Raw genomic sequence first — 20,219 nt, 5'->3', positions numbered from 1 at the left:
TACCCTGGGAGGGGGGACACCCCCCTTCCACACCCTCTCCCCACTCCCTCACCGGGTACCCTCAAGGCCACTGATCAGTGATCGCTCAGCCTCCCCACTTTCAAAAATGCTCTGCGACCTCTGGTTCAGACGGAGAACACTACCAGATGTGAGCGAGGAACTGAGGCCAGTTGTCTGTGATGTCTGGATCCCAATGCTCAGCGCTTCATGTTTCGGAGTTGGCTAATGTTATTGATTTGTAATTAGCCTGATTTGTAATTAGTTGACAAAACCTTAATTTATTAATCTGGAATATCGAGGGGGATGGGATAAGTGTAATATTAAAATGACATGCAAGGTATCAGGCTGTCTGTCACAACATAGCAACCCCGATAACCCATTATTTCCTTCAGTTAAATATTGGCAAGGTAGGACTATTGTCATTTGCCACTCAACTATAATGTTTGTTTACCTCACTGACTATTTCTAACCCCCCCCCCCCCCTAAATTCCTTTGACAGGTTGAATAGAAATGTCCCCAATCTTGTTGTTTTATTAATTGAACACGTAGATGAACATCCTCAAGGAGTGTAATAAGATGGAAACTTTCAGATGCGATATTTAAGAGCTTGTTCAAAGAAGGGGCATATTTTAAAGGAGTGACAGAGATACTTGCAGGGGAATGTGTGAGGAGATTATTATTTGTCTTTAGTTTTAGCTTGAACCAGGACATCTGAAGATTCAAAGTTTAATATAGTAATTGTGCTGATGCTGACCCCAACCAACCACATAATGAATATCATCCATTCCGGAGGTTTTACTTTTATGATGCCATTTAAACTTCACTTGGATTTCAATCACTTCAATGTAAAAGTAATTTGGAATGGGGAGTATTGGAACAAAAAAATTGCCCTTGGTACATATTAACTGTAATGTAATAATGTATGCACATTGGTAGGTGCAATCAAAACAAAGATCTTTTTATCATTGTTGTGTTATGAATACCACAGAAATATTATGTACTCTCAAGATCACATTTAAAAGAATAATATTGCTTAAATATATAGTTATTGGACTTTGCATTTTGGAAAAGTCCCAGCTGAGAGGAAGACAGCAAAATACTGAAAATATTGGAGGTGAAAATGACTTCAGGACAGTTTGTTAGGAAAATGAAGGAAATGGTAACAGAATACTTATGCAGCTGAGTGAGTATAATTTTATGGATGAGAAATTATGTTTAACCAATTGATAACTTCTTTGACAAAGTAACTAGCATGTTAGATAACAAGGAAGCCAATGGGTGTAGCAAATGTTGTTATACATAATTTGGTCTGTGAAGTGCCCCATAAAAGATTACCGCAGTAGATAAGCACCTGTGGACTTGAACGTAATAGGTTAAGTCAAGGGGGTCAGATATGGGCTTTATGGGCCAGACATATTTTCAGTGCAGAGGGGCTAGGAGCAAGGCCAAGTGTGCATCCAGAGTCAAGGTCTGGAATAGTATTAGGTGTGCATTCAAAGCTGGGACAATGGGAGTGTTCAGCACTGGGAACCTAAGCAGGTAAGCAGCTATGATCAGGGCAGAATAGGGGGCCAGGTGTAAGGCTGTACTCAGGGTCAGGAATGAGAGAAGGTATGCAACTGGAGTCAGGGTCAGGAGTAGCACCAAGTGTGCAGTGAGACCCAGGTTGGTCAACATGGGCCAAGTGTTTGATTATAATCCGATTTCCATACAAGAATATACTAAGATAATTCATGTGCTGAACCTGTTGATCAGAGCCTGTCTCCTCTGTGGAATGTAATTAGGAATGTAATTTAGTCTAACCTTATTCATAGCTAATGCAATTTAAAGCATATATATTGCATTCAAGTGTAAGTTAAAAGACTCGCTGCAGTATGCACCATATTGCACAATTTCAAGCTGGAAAATGTAAACGTTCCGTACCAATGGGAGGACGGACACCCTCCTCTCACACCCTCTCCCCGGTCACTACGCTCCCTCGAGCTTGGTCTCTCGCAATTTCTCACTCCCAACTCTCACCCAATGTTGGCAGACCTGTTTTAACACTTAGCATTTGAGAAATGTTGAATATTGTGCCTATTCAACGTTCAGTTCGGTTGACTCATGATTCCAAGTTATGCAGCTGCTCAAGAGTCCAATGATAACCAAGGCTATACAATCAAGCTGGGTATTAAGCCTTCTCTGAGTGTCCGTTAAAGTAAGTAAAATCTGAATGCAAAACGTGTAAACCCGAAATCTCCTAAACCAGACACACGATTGAACAGCTTTTGGTCTTCAACATCTTTTGATTTTAACCAATTAAAATCAAAAATTAAATTCTCCCCCCCCCCCCCCTCAAAACGTATTTAAAGTGCAGCCAGTGGCTAATTTTGTACAGGAAGATCTTGCGTGAGAACTCTGGTACTATTTTAATCAAAGGCTTATGACAAATCTATCCAGCGAGATATTTGGAACAGGTTAAATGGCATCGTTGCTGTAACCCCACCATAACCCTGATTAAAAATGATGACATACTGCTCATTGATATGATATTCCACCCTGATCTGCCGCATCACCAAGGGAATATATATACATACATAGCCCAAACAGATATCGTAAATGATCAGGCTCAAAATAAATGTGCACATGCCTCAATATTTGTTCACAGTATGCAAATAAATAGAATCGACCAACATTGTTAATCATTCAGGATTGAAATGGTTTGATTACAATATTAACAGTGTGCCGAGATCCTTTTATTTGAGAAATGCAATGCCATATAACGTGTGAATATGGTCAGTATTTTCTTCTCATTTTCAATCATGATGCAATGATTTGTTGGTAGGACTTTCTCCATTATGTGGCATAAGGCAACTTCATTTCCACTAGGATAGTAGTTTGATGACTTCCATGCTGCAACTATCAGAGAGCTTCCCATGTAAAGTATAGCCTGTCTTTGCAAAATCAGAAACATAAGATAATCACTTAAGTGAATAATTTTACAATGTTTTTAGTCTTTAGAGGCTTTAGACTTCATAGAAAAAAACTGCAGATGCTGGTTTACACCGAAGTACTGTGTTACTCAGCAGGTCAGACAACATCGCTGGCGAAAAAGGATGGATGATGTTTCGGGTTGGGACCCTTCTTCAGATTGAAAGTAGGGGGTGGGGGGGGGGGGTGAAGAGGTGGAGGCAGGAAAAGACCTAGGCCAATCAGGGTTATTTGTTGCCATCCCTGACTGGTCGATATCTTATCTCGCATTCAGATCTTCACCTTGGTAGTAGGAATAAAGGCATAGACTATTTTCTAAATGGGGAGAAAATCCAGGTGCAAAGGAACTCAGGAGTGCTGGTGCAGGATTCCCAAAACGTTAATCTGCAAGTCGAATCAATAGTTTAGAAAGCAAACTCAATGTTAGCATTTATTTAAAGCGGGTTTGTATACAAAAAACAGGGATGTAATGTTGAGGCTCTATAAGGCGCTGGTAAGGCTGCATTTGGAATATTGTGAGCAATTTTGGGCACCATATTTGGGGAAGGATGTGCTAGCTCTGGAGAGAGTCCAGACAAGGTTTACAAGAATGATCCCAGGAATGAGTAGTTTGGTCCCTATGATAAGTGTTTGTCGGCACCTGCGCCTGTACTCGCTGGAATTTTGAAGAATATGGGGGGGGGACCTCATTGAAACAGATAGAATAGTGAAAGGCTTGGATAGAGTAGATGTGGGGAGAATGTTTCCACTAGTCGGAGAGTCTAGGATTTTATGACATAGCCTCAGAATTAAAGGATGTTCTTTTAGGAAGGAGATAAGAAGGAAATTATTTGGTCAGAGAGTGGTGAATCTGCGGAATTCTTTGCCACAGAAGGCTGTGGAGGCCATCAGTGGACATTTTTAAGGTTTTTAGTACAGGTGTCAGAGGTTATGGGGAGAAGGCAGAAGAATGGGGTTAGGAGGGAGAGATTGATCAGCCATGATTGAATGGCGAAGTAGACTTGATGAGCCAAATAGCCTAGTTGTATTCATCACATGACCCCCCCCCCCCCCCCCCCCCCACCACACTACTTTCAGTCTGAAGAAGGGTTCCAACCCAAAATACCACCCATCCTTTTTTCTCCAGAGATGCTACCTGATCCGCTGAGTTATTCCAGCATTTTGTGTCTATCTTTAGACTTTATAGAGACTTTTAATTAGGCTTGTTATTGTTTCTTGTATGAGGTACGTGAAAAGCTTTGTTTTGCAAACCATCCAAACCGATCCGCCATACATAGAAACAATTAGTTCAAACTAAAGTACAATAGATACAGCAAAAGAGAAGTTAGACTGTAGAATATAGTCACCAGCATTGTAACGCATTAATTCCATAGGCAAAATCCAATGTCCTCAATGTGGTACAGGTGAATCAAACAGTACCTTTCACAATTTAATGCCAATTATGAAATAATTTTGATTATAAGGAAAAGTTAAGGTACTGTACATTTATGCATTTACTCTTTATGAGCATGCAATGCCGCCAGACCAACAGGCCTTCATGGTCAGGTTAAGAATTCTACAGCTATAACAACTGGGACTTGAAAATGACACCAGATTTGGTGACTCTGTATACTGTCTCAGTGTACTACTACCATACACTTGTACTGTTTCTGCAATGCTTATCTAAGATGTATCCAAGTGCTCACATATAGTGATACTTGTACTGAACTGTATATAAAATTAAATTTCACTCTATCTCGGTACATGTGACAAATAAAGTGCCTTTGAACCATCATCATGCTAGTCAGACACGGATTGTAAATGTTCATTTTCATATTTTATTCTCATCCGATCCTAAGATGAATGATTGATACGTTCTTCAATAATAAAAATATGTACAGTGTAGATGCATACGCTATACTGTACTGCACTATAATCATTATTGGACAAGGGAGGCACGTGATAAACTTACATTGGACTGAGTCTGGAACAAGAGCCAATGCAAATATTGGCTCTGCCTAGATCAAGAACTAGCAAAACCATCACATCAGACTATATTTAAGCCATACACGTAAACACCAGTGACAGTGTCACTGTGTATGGATATGCGCTCAAAACCCCCTTCAACAAGTGCATATAGATTTTGTGAAAAGGGTCTTGACCATTTCCTAATCCTTACTGACAGCTATTCCAAATGGTTGTTAGAAGCTAAGCCCACTGAAAACTTCCACCATCACATTCATAATGAATCTTCAATGAGTTAATACTTTTATTGTGTTACATGGTCTGCAAGGGAAAATAGCCTTTGACAACAGATTGAAACTTCAACTTTGACAGTTTATTGGTTCTGTGAGAAGGAATGCCAACAGACTTCCATCCCATTTTCATTTAGCATCAATGAAGCGGCTGAATGATCTCTTGGAATATTCGAGAATGCATAGTAGCAAGGACCAGTTAGAGTATAAATCATTGTTTGGCAAATATCCTGATAACATTTCAGACCATGGCACACATTGCTACATGATTAACACCAGCAGCACTTCTCAAAGAAGACGATTGCTTACAAGGTTCAGCTAAGTACAGCCAAATTTTATTAAAAGAGCATGACAAAAAAAAAAATAATAAAAACAAACTGGTTCTTTTTTTGATTGGAGGCAGAGTTGATTTGCACTGCCAATATGACCACTTTATTGCAAAAAATGCTGAAAGTCTAGCCAGGTATCTCCACTGCACGAAACTGAAACATCACCCACTCCCTTAAAAAAAACCCTCTGAAATGCAGTGATAGCCATCTGTGGATGTTAGTCTCTTTTTGTTGTGTGCACTGTGAATTGATAACATCCTAAATTTCTATTTGCTGTGAATAAATCTAGCTCAAGGGAGACTAAACCGTCTGAAATAACATGTCCATTATTATCATCAATCCTCAGAATATAAAGTACGGAGGTCATTGTGGTCACATTTTATGCAGTGCCCAAAGAGTGAAAAGTCTCTGAAAGGGAAATATTGGGATGCAATTGTATTCTCGAGGAATTTGCTTTCTCCAGGTGCTGCTTAATGTGGAAAATCTCATTAAAACTGCTAAATGTGATGTATAGCAGAAATAAATATATATTGGTTAAAATAGCTATTTTGCTTGTGAACTGATTCTAACTTGCGTTTTCTAAATATTAACTCATTTATTAGCTCCCCATAGCAACGTATCTGAAAGAACAATGTAATCCGGACAGTCCTTTCAGGTGAGGCAGAGGTTCACTTGTACCTCCTCCAACTTCAACTACAGTATCCATTGTGCAAGGTGTGAACTCTTATACATGGGCGAGACCAAACGTAGACTGGGCGATCGTTTCGCTGAATACCTCCGCTCAGTCTGCCTGAACCTACCTCATCCAGTTGGCAAACACTTTAATTCCCCTTCCCACACTGACCTTTCTGTCCTCGGTCTCCTCCATTGTCAGAGTGAGGCCATACACAAATTGAAGGAACAGCATCTTATATTTTGCTTGGGCAGCTTACAAACCAGTAGTATGATTATTGATTTCTCCAACTTCAAATAACCCCTACATTCCCTCTCCCTCCATCCGTTCCCCATCCAAGTCGTACCAGCTTCAAAATCGTCTTGTTGGCTCTCAATATCTGTACTCGTTCTCACCTACCAAACAGCTAACAATGGCCTGTTTCCTTTATTGTTACTTTTTTACATTTCTTTCATTTATATATTTTATATCTCTTTACATCACTGTCTATATCTCCCATTTCCATTTCCCCTGACTCAGTCTGAAGGGTCTCAACCCGAAACATCACCTATTCCTTTTCTGCAGAGATGCTGTCTGACCTGCTGAGTTACTCCAGTTTTGTGTCTATCTCCAAATACTGTTTTTGTATTGTCATTGGCCCTTTCTTATGAATGCATCAGTTACTTTTAAATTCTTAAACTCAATGTAACACTGCATCGTATAAACATGCAAAATAGATTTTTTTTAATGCATTTGGCACCATGCATTATGGTACATTTTACTCTGTGGACATTGTTATATAAAGATTGAAAATGTATTCTGTATTTGAATATTGCATTATGAGGTGCATGGCAGCACTGTACTAACATTCTTCTAGGTTTTGGGAAAAGCAATATGCAGTCAGATATCAGACTTTTAGCCCTTAATACCTGCTTATCACAATTACACAGTACATCAGAACAGTCAAAATGAATATATTTGTTGCAAAATATTATAGGAATTGATCGTTGTAAATAGAGCTCCACCATCACAGCAGTTTCTAATGGATATTGTTAAGCCACATTTAGATCATTAAACTATTTGCCAACATTGCTCACCATTTTATTTTTAAGGTTGTATAATCTCTCTTTCCTGAATATCCAATATTTCAAACTCTCCAGAGAGCTGCTTAGCTGATGTCAGCTAGAGGCTCCATGTGTGACTGGCTCAATTTCTGGCACTGGCTGGTAAAGTCTGTGTAGTAATACTTGGCTAGTACTGCAGTCTGTATCATTTCCGTGGAATAGTTTCCAGGACTATCTGCATTGCTCCTTGGGAGTCATTTTTCGAGCAAGGATATTAATGCAACAAATTTGTCGGGGTACTGTTGTTCTGAAAAATATGGTGCATTGCACGCAGAGAACTTTCAGCAATTTAATACATTGCAGCATGAATGCTATTTTGAAAATGATTTATTTTAAAATTAACATCTCAATTGAGAGGATACTTTACACTGAATGTAGTCTCCCTCTCTTTAACTTCCACCTTAATTAAATAATATAAATAATGGATTCCAATCAGTGAATCTATGACAGTAATTCAATCTGGAGGTTATGATGACTAATCCCAATTGCTCATCCTTTCCAAAGTGAATGACATCATTTGAACATCTCGTTTAGACTGCCGCCTTTAAACTCGCTGCAGTATAAACTGGACTGCAGATTGCCCACAAGTTTGTCAAGATGATGAGAGTGACCTCAGGTGAACATTCCTGTTTACCAATGGGCCAAGTAACATCTTAAAAAGTGGGTTAAACCAAATTTTGTTTGAACTTCATACTCGAGGTTCAAATGACAATAAATAAATTGTATAATTGTGAGTTACTATCTGGGTGAAAATCTTTTTCCAAATGGCCAGGGTAAAAGTTACTAAACAGGATTCGATCAACTCAATGCTAGGGCTTCCTTGAAATGTTAAGTAATGTTTCCTTTGTAAGTGGGTATATCCAAAATTGTCAATTTCATTCCTGGAGTACAGCATATCTTGAGTTTACATTACAACCATTTTGAATTGCATTTAGAAACGACAGTTGATGGCTAATTTTCTCAAAGGACTGCCAATGAAAATGCAGACTTTTCCAGCCTCTCTTGTTCTGATGCCAATGGACTGTGTGTGTGAGTTTCAAGACTTGCCAGTAGCTGTGCCAGATATTTTACTTGGTACATAATGGGAAACAGCAATGCGAGGAAGTGGGAAAAATAAACACTATTTATATGAAGAAGCAGAGAACTGCAGATGTTGGTTAATAAACAAAAGGACACAGTGATGCATTGGTAGAGCTGCTGCCCTACAGCAGCTGAGACTCGGATTCGATCCTGACTATGAGTGCTGTCTGTACGGAGTTTGTACGTTATCCCTGTGACCATGTGTTTTCTCCAGGTGCTCCAGTTTCCTTACACACTACAAAAACATACAGGCTTGCAGGTTAATTGGCTTCAGTAAAAATAATTGTAACTTGTCCTTACTGTGTAGATACTATTAGCGTATGGGGTGATCTCTGGTCAGCGTAGGCTCAGTGGGACAAAAGGCCCGTTTCCTGTATCACTAAAGTCTAAAGTCATAGTGCTGGAGTAGTTTTATTTTCCATTAGGATACTTGAAGGAAATAAGCAAAGGATTGAACCTGAAACAGTACCCATTGATTTGTTTTTCACTAAAGTTTAATAAGGGAAAAGGTTGTTGAGATTTAGCCAAGTGGTCCTGGCAAAAGCTAAACTCAGTTTATCAGTGAATAAGTGCCACTGGATAGTATTGTTGGTGACTTCTGTCACTTTACAGATAGACAGTAAACCAACTGGACAGCAAATAGCCAAATTAGAAGTGCCCTGCCTTTTGTGATTGTGATAAATTAATTTATATTTTCTGGGAAATGTCAGAGTTGTAACTATACTGGGATAGGTTGGTTCAATGTTGTTCCCTCACTATTTTCTGTATTGAAATTAACAAGAACATCTTGATGTAAAAAAAGTTTTCTATAGGAAAAAAACTTTACCAACAGCATTGTATGACTTTTAAATCAGCCACCATGTTATTGCAGTAAAAATATATAATTCACCAGCCATTTAAGAGAGGAATAATAGTTTTAAATCAGTGTCTCAAAAAGTATTCACCCACTTGCTTTCTTTGACCCCCGAAGTCAATTGAGTTGAAATCACTAACATCGTTAGCATGCAGACTAAAAACTGCAAATCACTGGTTTGGGATTTTTCTTCAGTTGTAGTCCCAAAATTTCTACTACAACGCCTTCAGTTCTACACCTCCATAGCTCTGCAGAAGTTCAGAACGCCCCAACATAACTTGTGCAAATTCCAAACTCCCACAGTTGCATACTCGTCATCTCCAATGTGCGCTGCATGCTCAAAGATAAGACTACTAAGAACTTTTGAAACTTTGTCGGCACCAGAATCGTGGCGACTCTTTGTACTGCTTAGGTGAAGTCTGTTGTGTGTTTTTACCATATTGTATGCACAAAAAACGAATTTCACTATACCTAGGTATGTGCGACTATAAAGTTACATTGCATCAATGAAGATGGTATGTAAACTTTCATAACTATGCTGTCGAATATGCCCATGGAAGCTGTACTTGGTTAAAAGAATGGAGTTATAGAGTTTGTAAGCAAATGCAATAATGGCTGTAAGACGCAAATGTAGTTATTATTTCTGACATAACTGTTACAATGCTCATCTGACAGCGACATTAGCTAGTGTACAAGTTATGTTACAGTTATTCAAAGCTCACCAGAGAAAGTCTATTTCTGAACACCATAGCACAGAAATTTGATCTAAAGAGGTGTACAGCACAGAAAGGAGCCATTCAGCCAACCTTATCCATGCTGGCCAAGTTGGCATGTTGGGCGGGCCCCATTTGCCTGCATTTGGCCCATAACTAACAAAACTCTTACTATCCATAAATCTGTTCAAATGTTTTGAAGTCACAATTGCATCTGCTTTTAGTGTTTTCTTTGGCAGCTCATTTCAGATATGGACTACTCTCACTGTAAAAATTGACCACAAGATAGTCTTAAATGTCTCCCCTCTTATCTTAAGCCTTATCCTGGGGAAAATATAGTAAGCATTCACTTTATCCATGCCCCTCATCATCTTGTGCACCTCAATGATCCCTCAGACACCTACGCTTCAAAGAAAAATGTTCCATCCTAACCAACCTCTCCATTTGACTCGAGCACAGAAACCCAGGTAACATCCTGGCAAATCTCTTCTGTACCCATTCAAATAATAACATCCTTCCTAGAGCTGGGTAGCTAGAACTGCAGTTTCCCTGGTGTGGTCTCACATTTGACTTGAACAGCTGCATCTTGATGTTCCAAATTCCTTTATACACAAAACCCTTCCCATTGAAAGGAAGCATGCAAATGCCTTCGCCACACTGTGACCTACTGGCCTCAAGTTCCTTGGAGAAAGACAAAATACTGGCGTAACTCAGTGGGTCAGGCAGCATCGTTGGAGAAAAGGAATAGGTGACATTTTTGGTCGAGTCCCTGGCTTCTCCTTGCAGCACTTCCTAATTAATGGTACATCATTTGCCACACTCCAGTTATTCAAAACTTCAACTCTGACTAAAGACAATGCAAATATCTCTGCAGGGAAGTGATACACAAACTAGGAATGCAACCTACATTTTTAAAATCAAAATATTAGAGGAAATAAATAGAATAGAAACTATTGCTGCTAATAGAGCTAATAATAGAGGACATGGTGTGTAGAAAATGAGGTTGAAATTAGGAAACATTAGGAAAGCTTGCATCTCCTCGTCAAATGAAAATTTTAAATGGGATCAGAGAGAATTTAACAATGGCACAACAGGCATGAAGAGTTAAAAACAACTGATTCTTGGGTTCTTATTGTCTTAACATATACAGCCAAATGTAAGTAACATCATCTCATAAACAGATGTGAAATGACTGATAAACGAGCAAAGTAGATTGACTTGGGGACAGAAAAGTACCACCAGAACAAGGTGGATCCGGCTAGCATCTCAGCTTTGATGCAAACAATTTAGAAAATTAAAACAAGCCTTTGATTATATGCAATAGCAAAGTGATATTCACTTCTTGAAGACAGAACGATCCAAGTGAAGGTTTGCAATCCCATCTCTAGCCCTCCGATTCATTCATAGAAATCTAGAATCAGTCCTTAATTTGGTGGGTTTACAAGGAAGGCTAAAGGACCTATTTTCTTGCTGTATATAGCTTTAGCAGAAGAGCATTAACTTGGATAATGGTCTTTTAGCTTTTATAAAGACCCTATAGATCTTCTACTGTACTTCTACTGTATGCATTTGTAGGAGGTGTTTTGATTCAGTTCAGTTGATTCACAAAATGCTGGAGTAACTCAGCGGGGCAGGCAGCATTTCTGGAAAGAAGGAATGGGTGATGTTTTGGGTCGAGACTCCCTATAGAATAAAACAGACTTCAACAAGGTCCTGCCTGATATGCTGCTCTGAAAGGTTACATTGCAACGATCCAGGAAGAGGTAGCTAAATGGATACAGAATTGGCTCTGGTGAAAGGCTGTGTTTTGGAATGTAGGCTGGAGTCTAGTGGTGTGACTGAAAGGGTTGGCGCTGGGCCAAATGCTGGTCATCTACAATGAACGGGATGATCAACATGATTAAAAACATCTCGTCAGCCTTTTTCTGATGAAATTAAACATTCCCTCTCCAATGTCTTTCGAGGAATCATTTTTGTATATCTCCTCTGTACCATCTCCTGTGTCTTCACATTCTTCCTATAATGAAATGACCACAATATTCCAACTGACATCAGGCCAGTGTTTTATAATGAACATGAGTTTCCATGCTTTTATACTCTAAGCTGTTTCTGATGAAGTCCACAATTGTGTTTACTTATTAACCACTCAACAACTTGTGCACCCATACTTACCAGCTCCCTCCGCTTCTATAAAAATGTTGAAAAAGCATCCTTTATTCCAAATTGGTCATAAGAATATGTGGCATATTTGTATTAAACGCAATTTACCATGTGGTTGTCCATTCTACTCACCTTCTTCGATTTTGTTCTAATTTATCAGAGTTCAAGTTCAGAAGCCTGCCAAGTACACATAATCAGATTTAGCAATAGGGGCTTGCATTGCATGAGACTAGATCAAAAATGTGCACCCAAAAAAAGACTAGTACAAATTCCTGGGTAGCATTACGTCCTCTAGTCTAAAACACCACCACACATGCCTGTTACTTAGCCACCTTTGTATCCATATTTCAACATATTTTCGAACCAGTTCTGCAACATGTTGTCAAATCTTCTTGAAGTCTTGGTACAACACATCAACTGTATCATCCGAAAATTCTGTTACCCTGCAAAAACTCTACTGGATTGGTTCTTCATAATTTACCCTTAAAACCAATTGAGCCCTTTACTAATCCTAACCCAGTTCAATTTTTTAAATAATTTTACCAGGCGTATCCTTAGTCCAATTTTCAAATAAAAGTGTAAATGTCACACTATTCCTCAGGCACCACCCCTGTATTGAAAACATATCTAAAGATTTTGGTCGGTGCCCCTTTGACTTGCCTCTTATTCCATGTTCGGCCATTTTAAAAAAAAACTTCACATCTGGCTAGTATCACAAGCATCTCCTCTATCATTAATTTGGAACCACCCCATTACCTGGTGAAGATAGATGCGAAGTACTAATTTCTTAACATAGTCCTAACCATCCAAATCCCCATTTTTGTTGTCAATGCACACAACATACCTTATTTACTTTTGGATTCACATATATGTTGGCATCTAATTTCTTGTCGTAAATTCTCACATTACATTTCATGCTTGATTTTTCTGTAATTACCCCCCCCCCCCCCCCCCCTCTCCCGTCAACCACTTGTCATTGGCATAATTCTATATTTATGCTACTTTTAAAAACTAAATTAGGTAACAAACAAAATAATTCACTGGATTAACAAGATTTAACCAACACCCCTTTAGAATGCATTAGACAGTTTAATATTTTATAGTCATTGGGGAATAAAAAAGGACAAGGACAAGGCATTTAGCGGGTGTTTTTTATTCTATATTAAGACAATGAAGCCAGAGGACACCAAGGAAGCCTGCAGGGTGGAAGGGAGGGGTATCCGCAATACATAGCAAAATAAAGTGATAAGTTCTATTGTACAACATGTCAGAATGAGCATATACAGGATTTTATGTGCAATGTAAACAATACCCCAAACAGGCATTCACTTATCAAGAGTATAACAGAATACATACTACAAAATTGGCTACATAGCTGGATCTTTCAGAAAAGATATTTAGCCAGTTTAATTCATACGCACGAACATTTGATTATAAACAGCAATAATTACCTTTTACATACCTATAGCAATTAGCTTACATCAAAGCACTTGATATGCCATTAGACACGCACACACATCCGACAAAAAAAGAGATTTCTTAAAAAATCTCAAAGTGCACAAATGATTGAGGGTTGAAAACTTTAGCAAATAAATGCTTTCAGCTAAGTTGCAAAAATACTATTGAGAACAGAACCTTAATGCAATTTACAACAATTAGAATTCAGATGCACGAATAAACATGGGTTTCCATGCCACAAACTCATTGTGCCCACAAAAAAAAATTGTCATATATTTTCAGGAAGTTGGTGGCCTATTTAAGAAAAAAGGCATTCAGCAAGTCTAACATTACAGATAAAAGGCAAAATTACATGTTCTTTTTAGCACCTGCTGCTCAACCCAAATGTACCCCCCCCCCCAATACCAGCATTCAAGTAAGCTACACTGAATAGTTTGCTACGTGCTTTAATACTAGGGGATAAGCCACATATCTGTTGCTCGTCACTAAACTTTGGTTCCACCTGCCAAAAATAATGTCATTATTGTTCCACTAGCACTTTTAGAATCTTTGTAGCCCGTTTGTGAGATGGCGGCCCATATGAAAAATAAACCAAGGAATAATAAATCCCATATTTGATAGTTTTAAAACTCTTGTAAAGTGCTTTAGAATCCTAAGACACAAATCATCAGCACACAAACAAGTTGAGTAACCTTCGAAGCGACCATCATTAAAAAAAAATTAACATGAAGCTGATGCAGAGTTAAAAAAAATTAGAACAGGTAACAAAAGGTGTGACCGTTTCTTTTACAAGCATAAAAGAATCACCTATATTACAAGGGTTAGAGGTTCTTGAAACTTGACGACAGATTTTTTTTTAAGTATCAAACTGGAACTCCTTATCGGGCTTAAAACTCAGTATACGCTTTCAATTCCCAAATAAGTTGCCATGACAAGTTACATTGTGTACCAGTTCCAACAACCGTTATGGAGAGTGGTTTAAGGCTGTCCAAATTCTAAGTACAAAGACCATTAAATAGACAAAAATTGTTTGCTGTTATTCCAAATTGAACAGGAAAAAATGAATATCAATTTGAAATTGATATATTTTCCTCCCACATCCACTACATCCAAATTCTAGTTATTTTATCTAATAGGCAGAACGGTCTAATATAAAATGTAATAAATAGTACATAGACTGGAACAATTTGGTTTGGTTTCTAAGAATTATTCATCTTTAGGTGATAGAAATATTAAATTTACAGAAGTTAAATAAAATCACATTTAAATACATTGCCGTAAAAAATACTTGACATTTGCAAAATAACTCTAGTGTTAAATAGTTTCCCTGTATTGTACAAGTACAATGCAATGTTAAACATTTCTGTCAAGGGTTTCATCCCAATTGTTTTGGACAAACAACTTGCAAATCTAGGAGTTTAAAGTGGAAGGGAGAACACAGAGCACACACCTTAGTGTGCAAAAAGCAAAAAAAGACAACCTCAACGTGATTTTTTAAAAATCTGTTCAGCATTCACAAATGATTTTCAATAAAGCCAGGCACACTTGAAGAGGTTATTAAGAAAGATCCATTGTCAACTTACATTTTAAATAATTCCATATCATACACAATTTGAATAATGCAGGAAACAAGGACTAGTGGAAATGGTTCAAGAGTTCCGTAGGAGCTAAAAAGCACATCATTGTATAATGCCTTCCATTCAAAGTAGCTCCAAGCATATTTTTATCCATTGCTTACTGGCCTGTTTTCCAAAAGTAACTATTTTGTATCAATACCATTTTACAAATGCCTGGGAGATCAATAACTAATTAATAGTATGTTGAAAAGTACAATAAATTCCTGGGAAGGACACAAAAAGAATCTGTAATTCTTTAATGTTTTTTTTTTCTTTGGATTACACTATACTTACTAGTATACAATATCTGTTAGTGGAAGCTAAAACATTTGATTTACATTTCAGCTGTATTCATTCTCAATAAACAAAAAAATTCTGCACAAAAAAATCCTACCAGCTTTATCTTTAAATAAACAGACTGAATACATTGATTTAGTTTGGGAGAAAGTTAATTGTTAATTTAGATATAGGTTTACAACCATACTACAATTCCAAGTTGCTCTCAATTAAACAAGTAAAACGACCAAGAAATTAAACATGTTCCCCTTAACTAGAAATTAAATATGTTCCCCTTAACTAGAATGATTCAAGTATCTTGAAACATTTTCCCAAGAAAGGCATTTTTGAAGGTAATTTAAATTGTATATCAAGTGCAACAAATGGTATTCAGGGGCTGCAATTACAGAAAGTTTAAGAAGAGGGTAGTTGCAGTTGAACCATTTCTATAATTTAGAATACGTATCACCGGACACAATAACGATGGCAATTCTGCAGGTTACTAATCTTTTGAAATTTCAAAACCAGGTAATGGGGATAAAATATTAAGGGTGTCAGGTAGTTGATACAAATCGCTACAGCCTAAATGTGCAACATCCAAACATTTAATTAGACATTAAAAATAAATGACATTCTAATTGTATGTATGGCAAGAATTAGACCTTTGTACTAAACAATCAGAATAGATTTTTACAAATGTGTTTACAAGTTTACTCAATAGCTTAAAGTTGAAAGCAATTGATGCAGTTTTAACTTACACAGCACCTCTTGACAATACATCTTAAAAATTATACAACCCCAAGGGGTTATTAGGGTAGTCGAGTGCTTTTCAGGATCTGCTTGCCTACAATAAAAATGCTAACATACTATTAAAGCAATTCATGAAAAATTAGATTAATCTTTAACATATGGAATACAACTAATACATGTTTAATTTGGATAACTGCATTTATTTGATGTAGAAACACAATTTAAAATTCCCACTGCATATTGAATTATTAAATTAGCATCTTCCAATACCTTTAGTCCTTGAAGGATTAAAAAGAAAATCCAGGCTGCACCAGATTGTGAATGAAAGAACATGAGAAACAATCCGGTTCCACAAAATATCTTAAGTCCTCTAACAAAGTTAACTTGCTAAAAGCTGCTCTGTCAAAGTAGGAAAGTACACAGCGTGGCATGTTAGTTATCTTGTTCACATAGGCCAAATGAGCAAAGCTTGGATAGGAATTAACTGCTCACAGCCAAAATTACAGTCACCGTCTACAAAGGCCACAATGCCAAAAAACAGCAGAGTATCACAATTTTATTGAGCAACTATTGAGCTTCTGTTCAGTATTGCAGCTACTTAAAGTTTATATTTCCCTAAAGAACAAGTTTAAGAATTTTGGGACAAATATATACACGAGAGGGTTTTTTTAATGTTTAATCTAAATGGAACAAAGCAAACTTTCAAATACTGGTGTTATCATTTGAAGTGAAAGTGACTCTGACCCAATTGTGACAATGTACCGGTGGCAAAACAAAAGCCAAATAGTTGGTGAGCATTCTATGTCTCGCCCAGATGGGTCCAAAGTTAAATCACACCATTCTCTCTTTTCTAGATGTTCTTTTAAACACCCAAATGCAAATAGTCTACAGCCCCAAATAATCTAATGGTTACCAATTTACTAGAAAATAAGAGGTATGATGTTCAAATGCCACCTACATTACACTAACTACTTGTATTTGAGAAACTGATATAGTAAAGATTGTTGTCACACTTCCACCAGAATTGGCTGAGATATTGTTAATTTTACAAGTTTGAGACGAGGGACATTCTCATAACAAAAATTTAAAATAGGGCAATACCCTAAATATTCAAAAATCCAGGAAAATTACTTTAATCAAGATATAATGTTCCTCCCTCCATAGAATATCATTACCTTAATTAACAACAGAAGCTGGAGTTGTTTGCTCTTTTGTCTGAAAATTATCCAGGCATTCAAATCAATTTAAACAATATTTTCCATTTAGGTTTTGTTGCCACTCTCATCTGTAAGTTCTAAAACAAATGTGGATATGTGCACAAGCAAAAAACATTGAATCCTTGAACTTGTTGAATCCTTGAGCAAGATTTCTAAACATAATTTAGAAATACTACACAACAATCTCAGATTTTAACCATGTCAATGACCTGTTCTGGTCAGATTTAAATCACACAACCAAAATTCCACTCAGGAATGCAAGTGATAATCCACAGATAAAATAACTTTTCGATCAAACGCATTACCACTGAATTTCCCCTATACATTCCAGAAGCAAAAGCTTAAAAGTGATTTCAAAATAGTTTTGAAGGGCCAGACATGGGTCATAATGTACTCAAGTTGCACTTTATAACCATTCAGCAGTCAATCACAAAATAACTCCAGGAAACCAGTTATTGACAAAAAAAATGCCATTACAGACCTCCAAAAAAATCCTTCCAGTCTGGTCAAATTCATGCAGGTTGGCTGCCAGAATGCACCAAAATGGTGTTGAATCTCAAATGGCACTTCCTTAAAATTATTTTTAAATTTCATCACAATTTCCAAGATTCTATCGTAAATGGTAATTCCAATATCAAATCTACAGAGAGCTCCATAGTTGCCCTAAATCAATGATTTTTGACCACATCCCTCAAAGACAACTGCAAAGGTACAAAGTTGTTAACTGCCAACACAATAAATACATGCATGTTAATTTGTATATAGACCTGCAGTATCCACTAATTTACAGACACAAAGTGCCAAAATACCCTAAAAGGAAGTTGCAAAAAGTTACCACATATTGTGAGTTAGTCTTAAATAATTCTTTCTGAATAAGTTTATCATCTTCATAATGTCCCATATGTCAGGGTCGTCAGCAATTTCAGTAATATTAAAAAAGACAAATCCTTATTTGACCTTGGATGGTTCTCGTTCTAACCATCGCACTCGTACTTTCTGTTTATAGTGGTACTCTTTCAGATACTCTTGTAGAGGTGGGGGAAGTGGAAGGGCATCTATTCCATCATACGTTGTACAGTAGCAAATGGCTGCACGACAGATGTACTGCAGGCTGAAGGGAAGGGTCCTGGTCAGCGGAACAGTCAGCAAAGGTTCAAAAAACATGCATGAGCTGGGATCCTTGTAATGTTCCAGGAGGCCCGTTACAGTGGAGGAGTGAAAAACACAGGGATCATGAGCATCAAAACTAAAATTATGATTCCATTGCTCAATCCTAGCATGCAAGGAGCGGTTATAACGACGGAAGCTCACAGAGAAGAGGTAATCCTCTTGTGCAGAGTCCCTGAGTAGAAATGTCCCTTCAGGCTTGCCATCAAGGAGAGCCTCAGCTTCATAACGATCCATTACTCCCCAGTAACAAGGGTTACTTGTAATCTGAAGCAAGTCTGGCACCAAACAATGAATGTAATCAATTTGTGTGTGCACTTTCCAAGGTCCAGGTCTGGCAGCATGACCAATATTTTCTCCTGCCGTTGGCCGTGATTTCTGTTTTCGTGCCTGAAGACAAAGCGTAGTTGAGCCCTCCTCCACATCCCAGTCTCCATTTGTAACTCCATTATTGTCAGCAGGAAGCTCACTCATTCCAGGTGCTAACTTTGGTCCCAGTTTGTACGTTTGATTAATTTGTGCAGTGGCTTCAAAAGTGTGTATAAGGGCATTGGGAGGAGGATCAACCCCTTCTTCAATACTGAGCCTTCGTCTTTCCCTGAGCCTATCTTCTTCGTCTTCTGTAGAAGAAAAAGTAGGATCAAGCGTTTCAAGCCAACAAGTTGACTGCGAGCTTACAGGAGCTGTGTGTTGTTTAATAAGATGCCATTTCTGGGCTAGATCTGACCCAGCAGGAAAAGGACATTTTTCAAGCATCAGTTCAGAGAGCAAAATTTTTCTCCTGCTCGACAATAAACTCTTTGGCTGCTTACTATGTGTGCGCAAGGGAAAACAGAGTCCTACAGTTTCTTGGAAACGTTGGCGTATAGATGGACGTGTCATAGCACGATTAGTCAAACTCTCCATATCATGGATGGAACTCACGCCATATCTTCTTTCCCGCCTTTGTAACCCAGATCTTGATCTACTAAAACGTTTAACTGTTTCAAATGACATCTGGGATTTAGTAGAGCAAGAGTGTTTCTTCTTTCCACCCCAGGGAGCATGGCGGGAATAAGAGTCTCGTCGAACAAGGCGAGACTCCGGTCCAGCAGCTAAATTATCATTTTCTTTATCCAAATCAGCTTCAACAATCTCTGGGATATTAGAAACACAGTTTCCATTCCTTCTGTCTATGGTTAAACCTGTGTCTGTATGTTCATTTGTTGCACCCCCTAATCCTTGATGAGGCAGTTCATCAACATTTGTATTTGTGCTTTGGCCAACGGAACAACTTGGACAATTTAAACCATTTTCATTTGGGCCTCCACCTTCATTAACAAAAAAATTCTGACATCGGTACTTCAAAGTGCTCCACATCCTTCCAACTTTATCCATAGGTTAAGCACGAATCTAAAGGATATAAGAAAGAATATTAAAGACAGGGCAGAAATAAAGCCATATAGAATTTCACAAACTTTAAACCATAATCGAGGACTTTATACCAAAACTCACTTTAGCAATTAAGGTTTTCGGGCAATGTAAATTTATATGCATTTGACATTTACATATCCAAATTCCAACACCCTAAATAATGCAATTACATTGCTTTCATTAATTAAAACAAAAGTCAAGACCAGG

The 20,219-nt window shown here is 37.8% G+C and overlaps 1 protein-coding gene across 4 annotated transcripts in view; it reads right to left on the bottom strand.

Moving 5' to 3' along the window:
• Nucleotides 1-2,367: 2,367 nt before the first annotated feature.
• The window catches only part of LOC129699666 (suppressor of cytokine signaling 5-like), a 31,184-nt gene continuing 13,332 nt past the window's right edge, over nt 2,368-20,219 (bottom strand). For 3 of the 4 annotated variants that reach the window (XM_055639652.1, XM_055639653.1, XM_055639651.1), the window contains one exon: nt 13,253-19,991. In XM_055639652.1, the coding sequence (XP_055495627.1) occupies nt 18,381-19,976 (1,596 nt within the window). In that variant the 5' untranslated portion in view covers nt 19,977-19,991 and the 3' untranslated portion in view covers nt 13,253-18,380. Of the gene's footprint in view, nt 2,930-13,252; nt 19,992-20,219 lie in introns of those variants that run through there. The other variant, XR_008723903.1, reaches the window with a different exon arrangement.

The sequence above is a fragment of the Leucoraja erinacea genome, chromosome 8 (genome assembly GCF_028641065.1).
Source record: "Leucoraja erinacea ecotype New England chromosome 8, Leri_hhj_1, whole genome shotgun sequence".
Lineage (NCBI taxonomy): Eukaryota > Metazoa > Chordata > Chondrichthyes > Rajiformes > Rajidae > Leucoraja > Leucoraja erinaceus.
This window is presented reverse-complemented; position numbering and strand designations above follow the sequence as displayed.